The sequence below is a fragment of the Chionomys nivalis genome, chromosome 7 (genome assembly GCF_950005125.1).
Source record: "Chionomys nivalis chromosome 7, mChiNiv1.1, whole genome shotgun sequence".
Lineage (NCBI taxonomy): Eukaryota > Metazoa > Chordata > Mammalia > Rodentia > Cricetidae > Chionomys > Chionomys nivalis.
Window position 1 is genome coordinate 7,500,850 of NC_080092.1, and position 19,344 is coordinate 7,520,193.

Consider the following 19,344-nt stretch of genomic DNA (forward strand, 5'->3'; position numbering starts at 1 on the left):
CAAGTGCAATAAATGATACCTACACATGGGGCAGAGTGGTTTAGAAGCTAGTGTCCTGCTGTTTAGGTCACCTGGACATCTGGTATTGTCTTGAAGACCCAAAGAACTGTTTGCCCGTACTTTACTGGATGGGCACACGAACTGCAGGACACTGTGAAGATGTTCCAGTATTTCAATAAGTGAGCAGCCCTCTGTGCTTTTTAATTTAATCTCACTTGGGGTTCTTTGTCTATTTTATCAAAAACAATGTCTCATTTTCAAATATGGGGTTTTATGTTTGTCCTCAAGACAAAGGCAAATGGCTTTACCAGAACCCAAAGCTTCAGGGCTGTAGAGTCTTGAGTCCACACAGAAGCCTGATGAAGCCACCCACATAAAAGCTTGGGAAGGCTCATTCAGTTGCCTAAGATCTTGGAGAAGAGGTAGGAGGATGCAGAAGGGGAGGGTGATGTGAACACAGGTGGCAAAGATGGTGAGAACAACCATCAGGAAAAATACAGATTAGTCCAAAAGTTGTTTTAAAGAAATAGTTTTTTTTAAAAAAAAGAAAGAAGGAAAGAAGGAAGGAAGGAAGGAGGAGGAAGGAAGGAAGGAGGGAGGGAGGGAGGGAGGGAGGGAGGGAGGGAGGGAGGGAGGGAAGGAAGGAAGGAAGGAAGGAAGGAAGGAAGGAAGGAAGGAAGGAAGGAAGGAAGGAAAGAAAACCTTTAGCCTCTAAATTTTGCTGTTCTGTCTTCTATTTGTGCTGCTGCTATGATTAGGTCTTTGGCTTAATGGAAAACACCTATTTCTGGTTTGTTTTTTGTTTTTGTTTTGAATTTGGGTGAGTCATTTTGTTTTAGGTATCAGGAAATTTGCTTTTTACAAAGGAAGGTTTTATGTTTTTCTTCAATGTACTAGGCAGAAGCAACTCTGGTTATCAGTGTTTGAATTATATAATGTATATTTCTATTAAATGAAAATATTATTAGGCTTGCTCATCCTATGCCTCTACCTCTTTTGGTAAAGCATCATTTTAGCTGTCTTTCTGCATCTGCCCCTCCCCCAGCATACATATGCACGCTAGTGAGGGGAGAAAGGGTCTTTGAACAAAGGGAACTAGTTGGAGAAACATCATCTTGTCAGGTAGCGTAGGGAAACTCAGACAGGAGAAGACAGCAGCCAGCTGGTCCACTGCCAGCCCCATCCAGCAACATCAGGGGTTGGGGGAAGTCCTCCTCGTGGTAAGGAGCTGCAATACCCCTCACTCTAGGCAGCCTGGGAGTGTTTGGAGGAGACAAAAGGCCAGTGAGGGGTGCACTGTACCTCTGACCTGCTTTTTCAGTTCCACACCACTTCCTGGTGTGGCTGCAGAAAGTTTGACTTTCCATGTGTGAACAGTAAAGGGCTTGGCTACCTGCAGTTATTATTGCTGTATGCTTGAGGGGGGATTTTGCAGGGAGTGGGAGCTGAGATGTGGGGCTGTGGGAGATATAGCATTTGTCGGCATCTGGAGGCTGAACTTCCAATTTGCATTCCGAGCCTTCCCAGCCATTCCCTGCCCACTTAGCACCATTACCCCACTTTTTTGGGTCTCTGCACTTCTATTTCCTACCTACACCTGCTATTTTTTCCCCTTCATTTCTTGAGCCTGGGGAATACTCTTGCTCTTTCTGACTTTTTGCTTCATTCAGGCAACACACCATCTGTCTATTTCAGTCGGAGAGCTAGATGTCAAAGTCACCAGCACATTCAAGGTGTCCTGAGGGAGAATCCTGGGAGCAGTGATCTGTCTGCTCACAGGTATGCAGAAGCAAGGATGGGAGGTAGTCTCTGGAGGCCTTTGTGGTATTATTTCCACTAAACCAGTGTTCTCAAACTGCTGGGGTCACCTAAGACCATCGGAAAACAGATGTGTACATACAATTCATAATATTACAAAATTATAGTTATGAAGTAGCAACAAAAATAACTTCATGGCTGGGCTCCCTACAGCAGGAGGAACTGTATTAAAGGACTGCAGCATTGGGAAGGCTGAGAACCACTGGACAAAAGCTGCATGACCGTGCTTAGTGCAGGGATTCTTCCCAGTACTGAGACAAGAGTGAAAGGTTTCTCATTACACAATGACCAAGAAGCAATTCCAACCGAAGTAAGATGAATTCAAGCTGCTTCTGAAAGTGCTCACCTATGTGGCATCCCGAGACTTCACTGCAGTGTTGTGCTAAACCCAAAACACATGCAATTTGCATTGTGCATGCTGACATGTCACACCCTTGAAGATTCCCGGAACACCTTGTTTTAGATTTGAGACCATTGTATGTCATGAATTGTAGTCTTAAAACATTTTTATTATGATTGTATTTATTTTGTGTGTGCAAGGTTGGGGGGAGTATGTAATATCATGCTGTCCATTGGGAGGTCAGAGGACAGCTTTTGAAAGTTGTTACTCTCCTTGTTACAGGATGGATCTTGGGGAATGAACTCAGGTTATCGACTTGGTGGCAGGAACTTCTACTCTGCTGAGCCATCTTGCTGGCCCAGTTGCTGTGTTCTTATAATACATGTTTGCCCACTTTTTTAGAATTGTAATGGTTTAATTATGGAAAGCAAACACTTCCAAATATTTTTCTGTCATCATCTCTCAGCATGTTAGTATTAAATTGGTGTGTCTTTGGATTGTATTTTGTTACAAATACTAGCCCATCCACCTTTGGTGTACATATTTGCTTCTTAATACATGCACCATTATATATACCATAATTGTTTTAGAAAGTATTTCCTTATGATGTTTATTAGTGAGTGATTTATATATTTATTTTATATACTTATATACCTAGTGTCATATCAAAATTTCTTAATGGAAAAAGGATCATGAATGGAAAGAGTTCAAGTGGCCCCATTCTAGGTTGGGGTCTACCAGGCAATTACTGGAGGCAGAGAACTCTGAGAGTGCAGTGTACAAGATGGGAAGGACCCTGGATTTGGCTTGTATCTCCAATGCTTATAAGCTTTGGGACGTGAGGCTAATTACTTACCTGGGCTCCTGCAAGGATTAAGTTTAGGATGTGTGTTAAACCTGTGTTAGCATGGGGCAGCACAAACTCTGGAGTCAGTCAGAGTGTCCCAGTTCTGCTGCTTAGAGCTGCACACCCTGGGCATGTCCCCAGCCTGTTTGAGTTCCATTTCTGGTGGGTAGACAGTCGCAGTACTATACCTTAACCATAGAGGGCTAAGAAAGAACCAAACAATAAGAATTACAGGAATAATAGTCACAAATCCCTTTTGCTGCTCACTTGCTTTAAATGAATGAGCATATACTTAGGGAACTATTTGTTATGCATAAAATTAAATATATTTATTTAATGATCATATCTACATGTTTTTAAAATATTAGAGCTAGGTATGGCAGCGAATGCCCAAAATCTCAGCACTTGGAAGGCCTAGGGAATACTGTGTTTCAAAGCAAGACCATCTTAAAACAAATTACAGTGGAATTGTAGGCAGCAGCGGTGGCATTGGTGGCAAAGCTTTGTGAGCAAATATGACAGCTGAGCTGCAGGTGCGGTGGTATTTGTTCGCAACCCTATAGCTAGAGAGATGGAGACTGGTGGGTCCCTGAAGCATGAGGGCCTGCAAAAGTGCTGGCTTTTTACCAAGGCTCCTTCCCAGGGAGTAGATGGAGGATCTGCATGACAAGGTCTCTCATTGAACCTGGAGTTAACCAGTTCAACAAGACTAGCTGGCCAGGAGCCTTGGGATCCTACTCATTGCTATGATTACAGCTGTGTGCCATCATGCCCAGCCCTTTATATGGCTTCTGGGGACCTGAACTCAGGTTCTCATGATTGTACAGTAAACACTAATTCAGCTGTCATTCTTATCTTCAGAATCCATGACATTTAGGCAATGGTTGACGTAGAAAGTGTACGGGAGACCAAAGGTATTCAGCAGACATTCAAGGTAGAAATCCTGCTTCTTAAGTCCTGATTGGCCAGTGGAAACAGTCTCCATCACTGTCTCTGTGCTCTTACATTAACTAAGCCCTTTGTATGTCTACGGTTTTACCGATAATACTAGACTATCGTTCCTGAAGGGTTGCTGCAGGCACATTATACAGAAGGCAGTGAATTTCATGTGTATGTGTGTGTGCGTGTGTGCATGCTGTGTCCAAAAATTGGCAAAGAGTTTGGATTCCTCTGAAACTGGAATTTTAGGTAGCTAGGAGCAGCTTGTGGGTACTGGGAATAGAACCTAGTTCCTCAGGAGGAGCACAAGCATTCTTGACTTCTGAGACTTATGTTCATAGTCCAGAGAATTAGGAGGTGCATCCACCTGGACCAGATCGGCGAAAAGCCTGTGGCACAGGTATGTTGTTTAGCTTTTCTTGGCAACTTTTTGACCTTTGTGTGTTTGCAGATTGACAGGATTGTTAAAATAATTACACGAGGCAGGATTATTTCCAGCACCCATGTCAAGCAGTTCTTAGTTGCCTGTAATTCTAGCTCCAGGAGAATCTAACGGTTCTGTTCAGGTACCTGCATTCACACACACACACACACACACACAATTTAAAAACAATTAATGTTGCAGATAGGTTTCACAATGTAGTCCAGGTTGGCCTTGAAATTGAGGACGATCTTCCTGAGGCTGAGATTACAGGTGTGGGTTGCCATGCCCAACTTCTGGTAGGCTTTTTTTTTAATATGTTACACATTCTGTGCATGCAAATGCATGTGTGTGCCACAATGTAAATACGGAGCTCAGAGGGCAACTTGTGGCAGACAGGTCTCCTTCTATCATGTGGGATCCAGGGATTAAACGCAGGTCCTTAGACTTGGCCACAGACATGTGTACCTTATCTCTCTAGGTCATGAGGGGATTCCTAAGTGAATAAATTCAGTGAGAAACACAAAAACAAAACATGTTGCCTGACCCATCCTAAGTACCTAGTAGTGTGAACTCACCAGCGTCTGCACAAATGCCCCGAACTAGCTGTCTACTTAGTTCTATTTGAAATTTATAGTGTGCTGATGTTGAGGTGAAACCACAGACTGTATCATGCTGGAGAACAGGAAAAGTGTAGTGAACTGTTTCTTACACACACTTGCATTGACCGTTTTGGGTAGACAAGTATGGAAAAAAGGGATCTGACCCAGAGGAAGAGGGTGGCTAAGGGAGCATCTGGCCTACCCCTGACCACTATGTATTTTGGTGGCACCCACTCCAGACCCCTGGTGGGCACAAGGTTACAGGTGTGTGTGTGTGAAATTGACCCTATAAAAAAATCCACAGAGGCAGAAAAACTCATAACACCAACTTGTAGGTACCTTTTCAGACTAAGCTTTTATTTTTTTGATATTACAAACCAGTTTTCTTTATTCACAAACCACTGTAAGTGATATAAACACTAATTTCTAAAGACAGATATACACATTTCTGGGTTTGCAGATTGAGTGATGTGTGTTAAGAAGTCACTATATGCCACATTAATCTTTTTTCCATAATTCATAATAGCAATAGTTATTTAGATAAATGAAAACATTCCAAATAAATACCGTTGTTTTAAAAAATCCAAAATGTTTGTTTACACCTCTGACATGACATTTTAAAACGACTTATCGGCAGCTCAGCGGAGGGAGTGCCTAGACAAAAGATTCTGTGACATCGGTTGGCACCCACTTTCTCTAAATGAGTTTATTAAAACTACAGACAGTCTTGGGGGAAAGTACATTTCATTGATGAAAATCAAAACTGCAAATGAGTTTTACTTTAGCCAGCACAGTAAGAATTCCATGTTTGTGATTTCATACACAATGCAGGTTCTGGGCTGAAAGCTGGGGCGGCTGGGAGGGCTCTGTCGACCCTTCTGCAGCCCTGTTCCTATCCTACCTTTATCCCATTGGGGTCGAATGCGACAGCACGGCAATAAGTTCTTGCCTTGGGCAGCATCAACCAGGTGCACACATGGCCATCCCACTGAAGCAGGTGGGAATGGGGATTTTCAAGACTTGCCGCAAACAGTCTCCTCTCAGCCCTGTCTCTCCTGACTCCGAAGGGAGAGAAAAGACCAAGCTCTAGATTTTTCTCTTCTTAGCAGTTCAGCAGTTTCTCTCCCTTCCCCTCCTCGCCCTTTCCCTTTCTTCCTCTCCCCAACCATAATCATCTGTCTTAGGTATCGAAGCTACAGAAACTTTGTTTTCAAATCTCACGAAACTTTATTGATGGTTTAATATCCAACCGATCTTACGGGCATGCACGTAGGATGACTAGGAAAAGCTGGATCACAAACACTTTTTTTTTTCTTTTTAAACTTTTGTTTGGTTTAGATTTTTAAAGCGGTTGTTACAGCGGATTGGCAGGTTCACAGCGTGAGTTGATACTTACTAAAGTGCGCGCCATGGGCGTGTTCTGCACACACAGGCGGTAACGCTACTCAGGGAGACAGCTTACTGATACTTTATAATTTAAATACAAAAACGGGAAGACCCATGACAGATACCCCAACTTAAGTTAACTTGTAAACAGGACAACATGGTGGGGGATTCAAACAGAAGAAGGGTCACAAGCTGCAATTTTTCGGCTGTGCTGCTCTGGCCCTGCGTCCAAGAAAGAGGGGGCAGACGCTGCTCTCCGGGGAAGGTGGATGTGGGGGGAGGGTCTAGTTTTGTTTTTTGTCTCGTTTTTTTCTTTCCTTCTGACACAATCCTCTTGGACCTCGGAGACAGAAGTAAAGATGCCAGTTTAAGATAACCTTGGGGCACTGGGGAGAGGGGAGGGCGGGCTCTCACAGACTGAAAAATTGCAAGTTGCTCACAGGCATCATGTTTTCAAAAAGTATCAAGCTGATGAAAATACCATGGTTATCTCTATTCAATGATCGCGATACTTGTAAAATGCGACTATAAATCCAGATATGATTATCATGTAATTCCATAAAAATTATACGTCTGTCTCTAACAGTTAATCTACTAAGCTAAAACTAAAGCCTCAGAGACTGTTTCTAGAACATAACTCCACTGCACAGATGTAAATTTTATACATATTTTTAACTGGTACAAAGAATTTAAGTTTTTATTACTTTCTTTTTTTTGGAAAAAAAGAAAAAAATAGAAACAGTGCTTTTTTAATCACCTTTTTATTAATGTTAATTTTTCCCTCCCATAATATAAAAGTCAGCAGTGATATCAATAATTTCTCATACTGGAAGAAATATAAAAAGAATGCTTATTGATGGCCTAACTAGTAGTCTTTGCTTAAATAACTAGTGGGTAGGTAAGAAGCTGAGTACTGCGGGTGGAATGATAAGAGGGTGGACTTACACAGCTTCCTTCGCCTCCAAACTCAGTGCCATAAGAAATGGTTTCCTAGCAGAGCCTTTGGCTTGACTTTGCCGGGAGTAACTTAGAACCATAGATTTAGGATCGTTGGTGCAGTGGGTCATTTTAGATTCATCAGTTACTATATATATCTATGTATATATATAATTTTCTTTCAGTCAAACCCCAATCCCAAACCCCTAAGCCCCTCCCGGCCTCCCCTTTCACAGAATAAAATAATATAGATGCAGAAAGAATGACTTGTCACCTAGACTCTTCCCAAACACCTTAACCCCGGTAGCTTCGTGGTCAGCATATAATTCATTTACATAATATAGCACTCTGGATATGGCCCTAAATCAGTTTTTATTCATATCTAGCCTCTCTCTAGATCAACCACAAAAACTTCTACAGCCAGCGACTGAACTACAAGAACCTTCAGAAACCAAAGACCCACAATATTAAAATACACAGAACAAAATATCTGAGGTATAAGATAAAAAATGTCATTTTTTTTCCTCTTTTTATTTTTAGTTGTTTTCTTTGAGTTGCTAAAATGATGTCCTACTGCGTGTGTTGCAACACTCAGGCCTCGGGAAGCTTTCTCTCTCCCCACACTGGAAGGTTGTTTTTGTTTGTGTTTGTTTGTTTGTTTGCTATGATTTGTCATTTAATATGGAGCAAAGCGGTTGTATCCCCCTCGGTATATACTAGCCTGCAATGAAGAAAGAACGAGACCCACATCATCAGCATGGCTCCTAGTCTTGGCATCAGTCAAGGGCGCAAAAGCATTCTGAAACAAAGCAATTTGAGGGGTGTGGTTTTTTACATGTTTCCTTTTGTAACATGTGGATCATCAAAAAGACTAATGTTAAAAAAAAAAATAGACACTCAAAACCAACCAAAATAGAGGGCACCCCTTCCCCATTCCAGGACCTATTCAGAAAGCTATGGGTATATGGTCAGTCCTGACCTCTCCCAGCAACTCCTTACGGAGAACGAATCCCCAGGAAACTGAGTGGATCCGCTGGTCCTACTAGCAATGAGGACTCCAGTGCACAGATGGGACGGTGGATGGATAGGTACTGGCTCATTTTACTGGTTTGTTTCCTTGGTGAATGGACGGATTGACCGATACGGTGCTCCACTGGGAGAAGTTCTATCTACAATCAGTGATGAGTCTAGACGGTTTGTTGGATGCAGGGATTCGGTTCTCCTGTCCTCCCTTTCCTCAAAAGGCCTAGGTGTTGAAGTGGGGTTGTTGAATGCCACATTGAAGAAAAAAAGGGGGGAGGGGATCTGGTTAGGAACTTTGGGGTTCTGATGTTGTGGTGGGGGTGGAAGAGGGGCACTGCTGGGTGTGGTTAAGCTTGTGTAGACGTAGAATAGTAGGCTTTGCTAATCCTGCTTGGGCTTTTATGACCCAGGGTCCAGGGACCTGTCTGACCAGAGCTTTCTATGGCTATGAGGTGACCCTTAACTGTTTCCTTTTGCTAAAAGTATTGGCGATTCCAATGAATGCCTGTGGGGCTGATTTCTTAGGAAGAGGACTGATATTCTTGACTCAAGCAGAAGACTGCATGCCAAAGCGCTGTAATGATGGCATATGCTCTCACGCGATGGGCACGTCTTACTGGACTCAAGAGTTTTAGTGCATAGAAGTTTGAACAAGTACAGGCAAATTCACCCCACCCTTGCCCCCCACTTTGCCCTCCCCTTACCCTTCCCAAAACAAAAAGTAAAATCCCAGACTTCCCGTCCCACCCAAGGAAAAAAAAATAAAAACAAGACAACCCCCAAAGCCAGCTGATTCCTTAATTTCTTATATACTAGGCACACACACAAAGTGTGCCCCACTCTCTACTTTCTCTCCTGGGCGACTATGACTTTAAACATGAATTGTAAAAGGGGAGGAGAGGCAGGCAGATTCTCAGCTGCCTGACAGCAGAGGCCTGGAAGTGTGCAGCTTAGCTCCTCTGAAGTCTGTGCTGGGGCTGGAACCTTGGGGCTATGTGAATGAGCAGCACGGGAGGGAAGGGAAAAAAAAGAAAAAAAAAGTTCTGCATTGACACTGCATTCCGTTAGTGATGGATTTAATTATCAAAATGACTAATTATTCCATTAAGGTAAGTGCTCGCTAGGTGAGACTTGCAAAATTAGAAATATAATAACTTACATGCACTACATTGCCAAGAAATTAAGACATTTATCAAGTTTACTGGGAGGATTAATGTGGCATTTTAGCTGCTGTTAGCACAAGAGACAAATTCAATTAAGGGAAAGTGAGAGGACTTGAACCATCAGCCCATACTGAGGCCCCAGCTGGGGGTGGGAGGGCAGGGAGGAAGGCAGGAAGAGCAGAGGGCAAGGAGGAATTGCTACTCACCATGGCACCAACGCCGTAGGTGGGGGCTGGAGCAAGTGTGTGGTGGTAGGGGTCGGCAGCATAAACTCGTCCGTAACTGCAAAGGAAGAAGAGGTGAGACTGGTCCATCGCGTACAGTTCCCGTGCAGAAGATAGAGAATACCAAGACATCGTGGAGGGGCTGTACTCATCTCAAATCATGAAACTTCCCCACTCTGCCACAGGATACGAAGAAGCTCAGTCTGAGCATGGTGGTCCATTTAACACAGCCGGTCATATGGATGTATTCCACATACAGCCATGTGCAAACTAATGACTGGGACCCATTCTGAGAAGGGCAGCACTGTAAGATCTTGTCTTTGGAATATCATAAAGTACATTTACACAAACCAAGAAAACCTTGGTGGTAAAATATCAAGGAACCATGGTCATAGGTGTGACACGGACTGTAAGCACACCCATGTGTATGCACACACACACACATACACACACACACACACATACACACATATACACACATACACACGCCCCATACTTTATATTCTCCCCCACTGTGATATAACTACTTTAGAGTCTGAGGCAGACAGGAAGCAAACACTAGAGAGACTGTTTTTAAGAATTCCAGTGTCCCGGACAGAATTTAGTGCTCAACAGTAGACGGGTGAATGGGTCTTTTCATCTCATTTGACTGTCACCACGCAAATGGGTTCTGGCACATCAGGAAAAATGCAGAGATCTGTTGGTGCAGTTCCTGTCCAGGACTTCCTGCAGATTGCCAAGTAGTGGCTGTACTCAGGTGAGACACCAGGAAAGGTCTGTGGGCTCCCTGGGTCAAACAGAAATCATTGCCTGGTTTGGTTTTGATCTTAGCATCCCAGTATCTCATCTGTCCTTGGCTCATTTCTTGAGACAGGAATATTTGGAGCTGTGTATTTTAGCCATACTTCCTGAACTTTTGACTTCTCTTCTATCTCTATTGTCTTTCTTCCTCAACTACTGTAGCTTCAAGGGCTTGCATTAGAATGAAAACAAACAAGGAATGGAAGCCAAGTGTCCTGGGTGTTCAGTGAATTTCTAGATTGGAACACTACACACATGTTGAGTTTATTTCATATGTTGTATGTGATATGGTGGACAGAACTGGAGGGGATGGTGGAACCTCTCAGGGTGACATGCATACTTGATTCACAATATGTCCTTGCTTGTTTGACACCCCTCCCCAGACACCTTTCTGGAGATGGTTTGAACAGCAAGATGTTGATACTGATCAAAGCTCAGATGCAATCGAGGAGAGGAGAGGAGAAGAGAGGAGAGGAGAGGAGAGGAGAGGAGAGGAGAGGAGAGGAGAGGAGAGGAGAGGAGAGGAGAGAAGAGGAGGATAGGATGGGATGGGCTGGGATAGGGTAGGATAGGATAGGATAGGGTAGGATAGGCTGGGATGGGAAGGGATGGGATAGGATAGGAGGATAGGGTAGGGTAGGATAGGATAGGATAGGATAGGATAGGATAGGATAGGATAGGTAGATAGGTAGATAGGTAGATAGGTAGATAGGATAGGTAGGACAGAGTTCCTGGAAAGCAAGTCTGCCATGGAGACTAGCACAAGCTGTTCATAGAGAGAGTGCTCTCTAGAGGAGAGAGAGACAGGCATAGCAAGAAAAAAAAGAGAACGGGAAAGGGTAAGCTGGACACTGCTTTGATCTGATTCTGTTGGTTGCCTGTTAGAGCTTTTCTCCCCTGCAGGCAAGTCACATAGCTTTTTAACGCCCAAGTAATACAATCGCTGCCTGCTGAGGACTTTCCTGTGAGATGGGAGATTAAGCACCTGGTTGGAATAGCAGAGAGCCAAGTGAGTAGAGGTGGGGGTGGAGGGCCAGCTAATTTTCTTAGCTCACAGCACTCAGCAGTTGGGGGTGGAGGGTGTCTCTGAGTTTTAAACATCTTTTGACTCTGACCTTTTTCTTTTTTTTTTATGAATGAGTTTACTTATACTGTCTCTGATCCTTTGAAATACAAGAGCACACAGTATTTCTCCTTATTTTTTCCATATTTTCCTTCTAATAATATTGCTCAGAGTCTATTAAAACAGACAGTTGACCCAAGACAGGTCAGGCTCATGCCTACGGCAACATGGTCCAGGCCCAAGTCCTCCAAGTCCTTGATCTTTTGGATAAGAATGTATCCAGTTGATCAGTTGAGTTGGTTGTTCACACAGTAGAACATGTGTCTGGTGTGTGTGTGTGTGTGTGTGTGTGTGTGTGTGTGTGTAAGTAAACTGAATGAAGGACCTTTTAAGTCTCAGACTCTGGGTTAGAACACAGATGGACAAGAGAACAGTTGATTCCCACTTCACCAGGGACATCCCAAGGACCCTCTCTACCTGCCACACCCACCCTGCCTGTTTTCAAGAAACTGAAATCCCCTAGTTCAGTCTTCCGCAGCCAGCCTGGCTCTGGGTTCGGCAGCTGTACTGCTGCAATGCCTGCTTCCCTTCAGTTGCGTACGTCTCTCTGAAGCTAACAAATGCTCAGCTCATGTTCTCCTCTCTTTTCTTTCATTCAAATACCTTTGTGTCCCTTTGTTCATTAAAATCAAAAATCTCACTAGAGAGCCCGCCTTCTGTGAGAAGTAGTAGGTTCAAGGTTGAGGCATGAAGGTATGCTAACGTGACGGTAGCATGTGGTTTTATTTTATTTTATTTTTCTTTTTTTTTTTTTTTTTTTTTTTTTTTGGTTTTTCGAGACAGGGTTTCTTTCTCTGTGGCTTTGGAGCCTGTCCTGGAACTAGCTCTTGTAGACCAGGCTGGTCTCGAACTCACAGCGATCCGCCTGCCTCTGCCTCCCGAGTGCTGGGATTAAAGGCGTGCGCCACCACCGCCCGGCTTTTTTCTTTTCTTTTTTTTTTTTTCTTTTTCTTTTTTTTTTTTTGTGGTTTTATTTTATTGATTTGTATTGTTTCTTAGTATTTCACCTGGCAAATTTGGTTACATTAACAGAAGACACAGAAAAAGAATTCCTAGGGCATGTGCTAAGTGACAACTCATAGAGTTCCTCACCACAAGGGTAAAGATGGAAATTTAAAACAATTTGTATCTAATCTTGGGAATAGTTTTCCTGGAGCAATAATGGACACTTTGAACTGGGGAGATAGCTTAACTGGTCAAGTGCTTGTTTTGCAAACATGAGGACCTGAGTAGTGCTCCCAAATCCATATTTTCAAAAATACTAAGTGCGGTGGCACTGGGGAGATAGAGGCAGGTGGGTCCTTGGGACTTAGTGACCAGGCAGTCTAGGTTATTGACCAGTGAGAAAAAAAAAATCTCACCCTCCCACAAAAAAGTGTGGAATGTCCTAAGGAATGGCACCTGAGGTTGTCCTCTGGCCTCTATACACAGGCACATGTGTGTATCTGCGCACAGGTACATATATGTGTATCTGCACAGATACATGGGAATCCAGTTTGGGGGAAGCAGCTGAACGAATTGAGTGAAAACGTAGCTTTTGTCTTCAATTCTGGTCTAATCGTTTTGGGGCTCTGATAATGGGCATAGCTTCAACCTTTGCAGAAAACCCGAGGTAACAATTTGGCAAAGACTCTCTTCCAAGGCTGAAGAAAATACAGCAGCCCCAAACTGCTCCTCCCAAATGAGAAGGCACTTGTTCCCCTCAGGGTGACCTCTGCCTTCAGAATACCATGGTTTTATAATGATTAATAAATTTCATTTCCAGCGAGGAAAAGGGACCATGTCAGCTCGAACAGAAAGCAAGGAAACTTCTCTTCAGATGCTAATCTCTAGACACGCCCTTGTGTGACACCACTATTTAGACACAAGGTTATTGGGGAAGATGGGGACTTGAGTACTGCTTCTTCAGCACACATGCCAGGCACGTAGAAGCCCCAGTGTCCTCAGAGCTGGCTAAGCACAGCCTGACCAAGAAGCTGCAGTTTCCAGAGACCTCTGCCAGTGTGAAAAAGACCCCTCTACGACTGCTGTGTTAGGATCTGACCTGGGATGAGGCGATCTTTTACATCATTTATGGGAAAACTGGAAAAGATATAATCAGACTTTGAGACTCTCCTGGCCCTAATTCCAGCAAACCAGCTATCTTAAGGAAACATGAATTTTCTCTTTGCATTCCACGTATCACTACCCCGAGAGAAGACACCAGTGTTAGATCAGATCAAACTTAGCCACCTTTGCCCAACTCGAATTCTTTCCAATCAAAAACCACTTACAGTTCTCAGATCCATGCAATCTGTCCATCCATCCTTTCATCAATCCGTCTATCCATTTCTCTATTTAATTAAATGTAAATCTATATAAATTGTGTCTCATCATTCTCCTGCTTAGATCCCTGGAAGTGATTTCCTGTGGATTCTAGGACCATATCTTCTCTCTCTTTCAGTCCTTAAGTTATTCCCATGCAGTCCATGGTCTGTGTCCTAGGCACTGGTCTCATAGTCCACACACACGGGCAAAGCACGTCTCAGGACCTGAGGTATTCACTCTTCTTCCCCTGGAACCACATCTTTTCAGTGTTTATGTTTGGGATTATGTCCAAATGCTGCCTCCTCCTCTGACCACCCTTTCTGAAAGCTACTTTCTATCCCTGTCCACGGTTAATGCCACATCTCTGATAATTTTATTTACTTTTCCACATGGTCGTTTATCTTTTCCCACTATGGTAAGAAAGGTTCGTGGGGCTGAGGCTATGTCTTCTTTGTGGATATGGCTATAGGATGAAGGAAGACCGAGGAGGAGAGAAGCAGGATTCTCAAGATGTTTGCAAGTATATTATAATTTTTCTTAATTTATGTGTATTTTGTAGTGTGTGCATATGTAGGCATGTGTATGCCACTGTACATGTCTGAAGGTCAGAGGACAAAATGCTGCTTAGTTGAACCTCTCCTTCCACTGTGTCGGTCCTGGAACTTGAACTCAGGTTATCAGGCCTATACTCATGGAGCCATTTGCCTTGGTTTTATAATTCTATCATTAGCATCTACCATTGTGTGTGTGTGTGTGTTTACTCTTATCATTCTTCACATTATTGTTTTGCCTTCAAATCTTTCACTGAGCCATACTGACTTGGCTGGCTGACCACTGAGCTCTAGAGCTCTGTTTCCATTCTCCAGTTCCCTGATGTGGGGGTTACAGGTGCATGCAGCTATGCCTAACATTTTACACGTGCACTTCGGATTCAAACTTGGGTCCTCACACTCACAAAGCGAGCACACTTCTCCACTCAGCTATCGCCCCACAACCACACTGCATATTCTACCAGTAGAGAGATTCTTTAGGATTCACTGCTAAACATTCTGCTGGCCACTGACAGAAACTCAAAACCCTTCAAGATACGGAAAAACAAAAACAAAAAAACTGGGGGCTCTTGAAATGGAATGGGGAGCTTTGACTCCTGCTTGATTACAAACACTAGACAACTGGCTACAAAATCTAAATCCCTTTCTGAGAAACACACAGGATAATGGGTGCCTCTCTTGTTGGCCACTTCATGATGTTTTACAGCCATAAGGGCTCAAGTTAAAACAAGGAGGCCACATGAGGCCTTAGGGAGAAAGCCAAGAATCTCCACATTCAAGTTCTGTTTGCATAGTGTCCTTGTTCTTTTAAGTCAGGCAAGACTTCTGTCTTTCCCAGAGCCACATCTTTTGCTCTCCAAAATAGTGTGTGTCTATTTAAGCTCTGCCAAGTTTGCATGGGAAATGCTCAAAAACAAACCTGATCCATTTTCAAAGCATTCAAAGAGAATGGAAAACATTAGGGTACAAGGCTTCTTATGTGGCCTCTCACAAGATGGCCTCCCCCTACTGCTCATAATTTTGATGTCAGAGGGCTGGAGAAGTGGCTCAGAGGTTAAGAGCATTGCCTGCTCTTCCAAAGGTCCTGAGTTCAATTCCCAGCAACCACATGGTGGCTCACAACCATCTGTAATGAGGTCTGGTTCCCTCTTCTGGCCTGCAGGCATACACACAGATAGAATATTGTATACATAATTAATAAATAAATATTTAAAAAAAAAATTTTGATGTCAGAGGCAACTGAAGGGTTCTATTCTAATATGCTCACAGTAGTTCTAGCAATCAACTTAAAAATGCCACGGAATTAAGATCCATCTAATTTATACCTTACAGCTGTAGCTTCAATTACTGTCCTTGAACTCAAGGTTACATTGCAGCGAAGTGAAGAATTCTTTTATCTGTTGAATGAGAAGCAGGAACTTATGCTTTTACCTGTATGCATATGGATGGGCAGGGTGTGTTTGCATGCGTGTGTATTTGTACATGTGTGCTTGAAGCATCCGCATGTAAATGCCCAGATGTTGGTACAGGGCATACATGTGAAGACCAGAGGTTAATGTTAGTTATCTTCCTTGCTTGCTCTCCATTTTATTTACTGAGGCAGGATCTTTTGCTGACCCCGAGAGCTTGCAAATTTGGCTAGTCTAGCTAGCCAGCTTGCTTGTGGCAGGCTGCCACACCCATCTAGCTTCTATGTGAGGGCTGGGAATTCTGTCGGTCATCTGTAAACTTGCACGGTGTTTTATCCACTGAGACATCTTCCGAACTCTGAATCCATTTTTTTTTTTGAAACAGTGTTTCTCTATAGCTCTGGCTATCCTGGAACATGCTCCATAGACCAGGCTGGCCATGAACTTAGAGATCCACCTGCCTCAGCCTCCCAAGTGGTAGGGCTAAAGGCATGCACCACCACTGTCTGGCACTCTGAATCAGTATATTTTAAAAACTGTTATGCCAATTCTACTGAGACGTATAGATAGTACTTATTATTGATGTTTTCAAAAATCTAGTTAAAACAAGCTGGGTGCTAATGAAATACAATGTGCTTGCGTGGGTAGCTCAGACAGCGTTATAACAGTCTCACAGTTTTCTTATAAGGATGCAGTAAGTGCAGTGTAATTAATTTCACTCCTTTTCAATTAAGAATCTTTTATGATCTCTTTAGAGACAGCGGGGAGAATCCCCATGGGGTAGAAAGGTAGGTGAAGTGTGTTCACTTCGGAAATGAAGTTTCTGAGGTGGTGTGACCTTCCCAGCCAGTCCAGTTTGCCAGAGAAGCACTGACTTGTGTCCCTCCTGCAAGAGGAATGACTGCAGAGGGTACGTTCATAGTAGCATACTTCACTGAGACAATGAGTGTACCCCAGTCTGTGCAGTGTCTCCAGGGACTATTGTACCCCTTTTCTTTAGAGCTGGACTATATAGTCTGTAGGTATTTAGGAAAATGAATCCAAGCTAATCACATACATATTGCACAGATGTGAAGGCCCAGAAGCTCTATGTCCCTGCTCTGTGGGAAACCCTGGGGTTAGTGGATCTTCTCACTCACCCTCCAATGGAGAGTTAACAAAGTCTATAAAGCTTGTTGGCCCATCCCACCACCCACTTTGGCGAGACTCTCTGAGGCAGTGTGGAAGGAGGAGGTGGAGAGGCTTTTATACCATCCAGCTATGCATCCTATTTGATCATTCTCATCTGGTGAATTCTAAGGACTTTGCCAAATGAAGGTGAAAAGATTCAAAGGAAAGCTTGTTGGCTCCCTTTATTGTTAGCAGAAGGCACTGGGGAACTATAACGTCCTCCCATTCGGAACACATATAATCCTGAACAAGTGGGTACTTGTTTGGACCACACCCTCTGTTCTCCCCAGGGACTGGAAGGGGGAAGGAGCTGTAGCGAGCATGAGGGGAAGGAATAGCCCTTGAAAGGCACATGGCCTTTAGGGACTTCTGTCTCCTATAGCTGGTATTAATTCCTTCCTTGACTCAGTGACCATCCATTTTCCAGAGTAGGTGTAATGAGCATTATGCTTTTCAAATCAACCAGTTGCTATTCTGACCTCCAAAGAAAAGCGAACAAACAAAAGCCTACCAACAAACAGAGCAAGGCCTTAGAGACGTCAACATGGAGATATCTGCTCGGAAATCCCTGGTAATTTTGCAGATACATACTCTCATAAACCCCAGGGCTCTCTCTGATCTCAGAATGGGGACAAACTTCTTTAAAAGACTCAGGAAATATTGCTTGGATTAGATTAGCCTGAAAAACCATCTATGGACGGTCTCTCAAGTCCCTGGGCTGGACCATGTTGACCTATCAGAAATGAATGAGCATTCTTTTCCTTCCATGTAATTAAGTATCTACCAGACAACCCAGGAGGAAAATTTTCCCTGGCCAATGCTAGATTCCTCCACTTTCTGACTTTTAAACCAAGGATGAAGCAAGATGTTCCATGTGGAGCAGGTTTTGAAACATATGCTGGTTTCCATGTCTCTCTGACAATGCTGGACATCCACAAAGGAAAGGGAGAAAGTACTAGCCCATTTCTCCCATGAGCTCAGAGCATCCTGGCTATTCACCTCACTGTGCTCAGGAAGCAGAGAGGAATGTGCCTATGGCAGTTGGTTCTCTCTTTCCTTCTCATTCTGTCTGCATTACCAGCCTATAGGAATGGTGTTTTGTACATTTAGTGTGAGCATTCTCCCCTTAGATAATGCTCCAAGGGAACACCCTCACCTGTTTTTTTCAGAGGTGCTTCCTTACAATCTTCTAGGGGATTCCAAACCTGGTTAAGTTGACAATGAAGATGAACTATGCTAGATTCATAGTAGCCAGTAATTGGGACAGATCTTTCAGAGGCAATCACATAGGTCTGTAGCATCCTTATTGAAAGATTTAATTACCAGCACCATAAATCATACATCCTGGTTTTCTGCAATAGGATAAAGGCCTTCCTGAAAATATTAGGATGACAATTGCTCTTGTGCTTTGTAAAGAATTCAGAGGGCCACAGTTAATCCTGGGAATGCTTCTGTTCACTTTCTTGTGAAGTGACCAAGTGAAGTCTGAGCATCAGGTCTCAAAATATTTTCCTACAATAACACTTGCAAAGATTTTTTTTATAAACCATGGACAAGGCCCCACCCTTTAATTTACCCTAAAAGCTATAGATTAGGGGAACTAAACCAGACCCTAAACTCAAAACAGCTGGATGCATCAAGCACTCTAATAATGAATACACAAGCAGAGATGGGAGACAGCTCGATTCATCTTCACAAGGCTCTGTCTGGTCTTTCAGATTTGAGTCCTGGCTCACTTCTATTCTCCTCGGTGTCAACTGGGAGGACCACAGTCCCAGAAGGAGGACAGAAGGCATGTTCTCAGCTCTGTAGCATCACCGTGGAAGTCTCATAATTTTTTTTTCCATAAGGATGTCCATCATACAACTGTGTGATAAACATAAATGCACACACAAATCCGACACCTATAGAATATAAGAACGTTGGACTCTATATCCCTGTCAAATCAGATCGAATAATTTTTTCTGTCCTCTCAATGCAATTTTAATACGTTGCATTATTCTGAATCTCAGTGGGGCAGGTTTGCAGTAAAAACCTTGATTCTAGATTCAACAAGCAGAACAGCTGCCTTTTAGGATGATGCAAAAGTCCCACCTTTGCCCTTCGTTAGTCTGGAGTGAATGCTTCATCTGATAAAGGAGACATAGGCACACTACAGACAACCTCTTCGAAAGCCTCTTTCATTTTCAATCTTAACACTTTCGGTCAGTTGGAATTTTCACTTAATATTTCAGTCAGTTGGAATTTCCCATCATGCTTTGAAATCACCATGGCACCCCAGCAT

General features: G+C 43.3%; 1 protein-coding gene across 30 annotated transcripts in view; it reads right to left on the reverse strand.

Annotated features, from left to right (window-relative positions):
* Positions 1 to 5,296: 5,296 nt before the first annotated feature.
* Positions 5,297 to 19,344, reverse strand: part of Rbfox1 (RNA binding fox-1 homolog 1) — a 1,523,799-nt gene continuing 1,509,751 nt past the window's right edge. For 20 of the 30 annotated variants that reach the window (XM_057774158.1, XM_057774153.1, XM_057774177.1 and 17 more), the window contains 2 exons: positions 9,682 to 9,757; positions 5,297 to 9,303 (listed from right to left, as the gene is read on the reverse strand). In XM_057774158.1, the coding sequence (XP_057630141.1) occupies positions 9,156 to 9,303; positions 9,682 to 9,757 (224 nt within the window). In that variant the 3' untranslated portion in view covers positions 5,297 to 9,155. The remainder of the gene's footprint in view (positions 9,304 to 9,681; positions 9,758 to 19,344) is intronic. The other 10 variants (XM_057774169.1, XM_057774151.1, XM_057774152.1 and 7 more) reach the window with 2 other exon arrangements.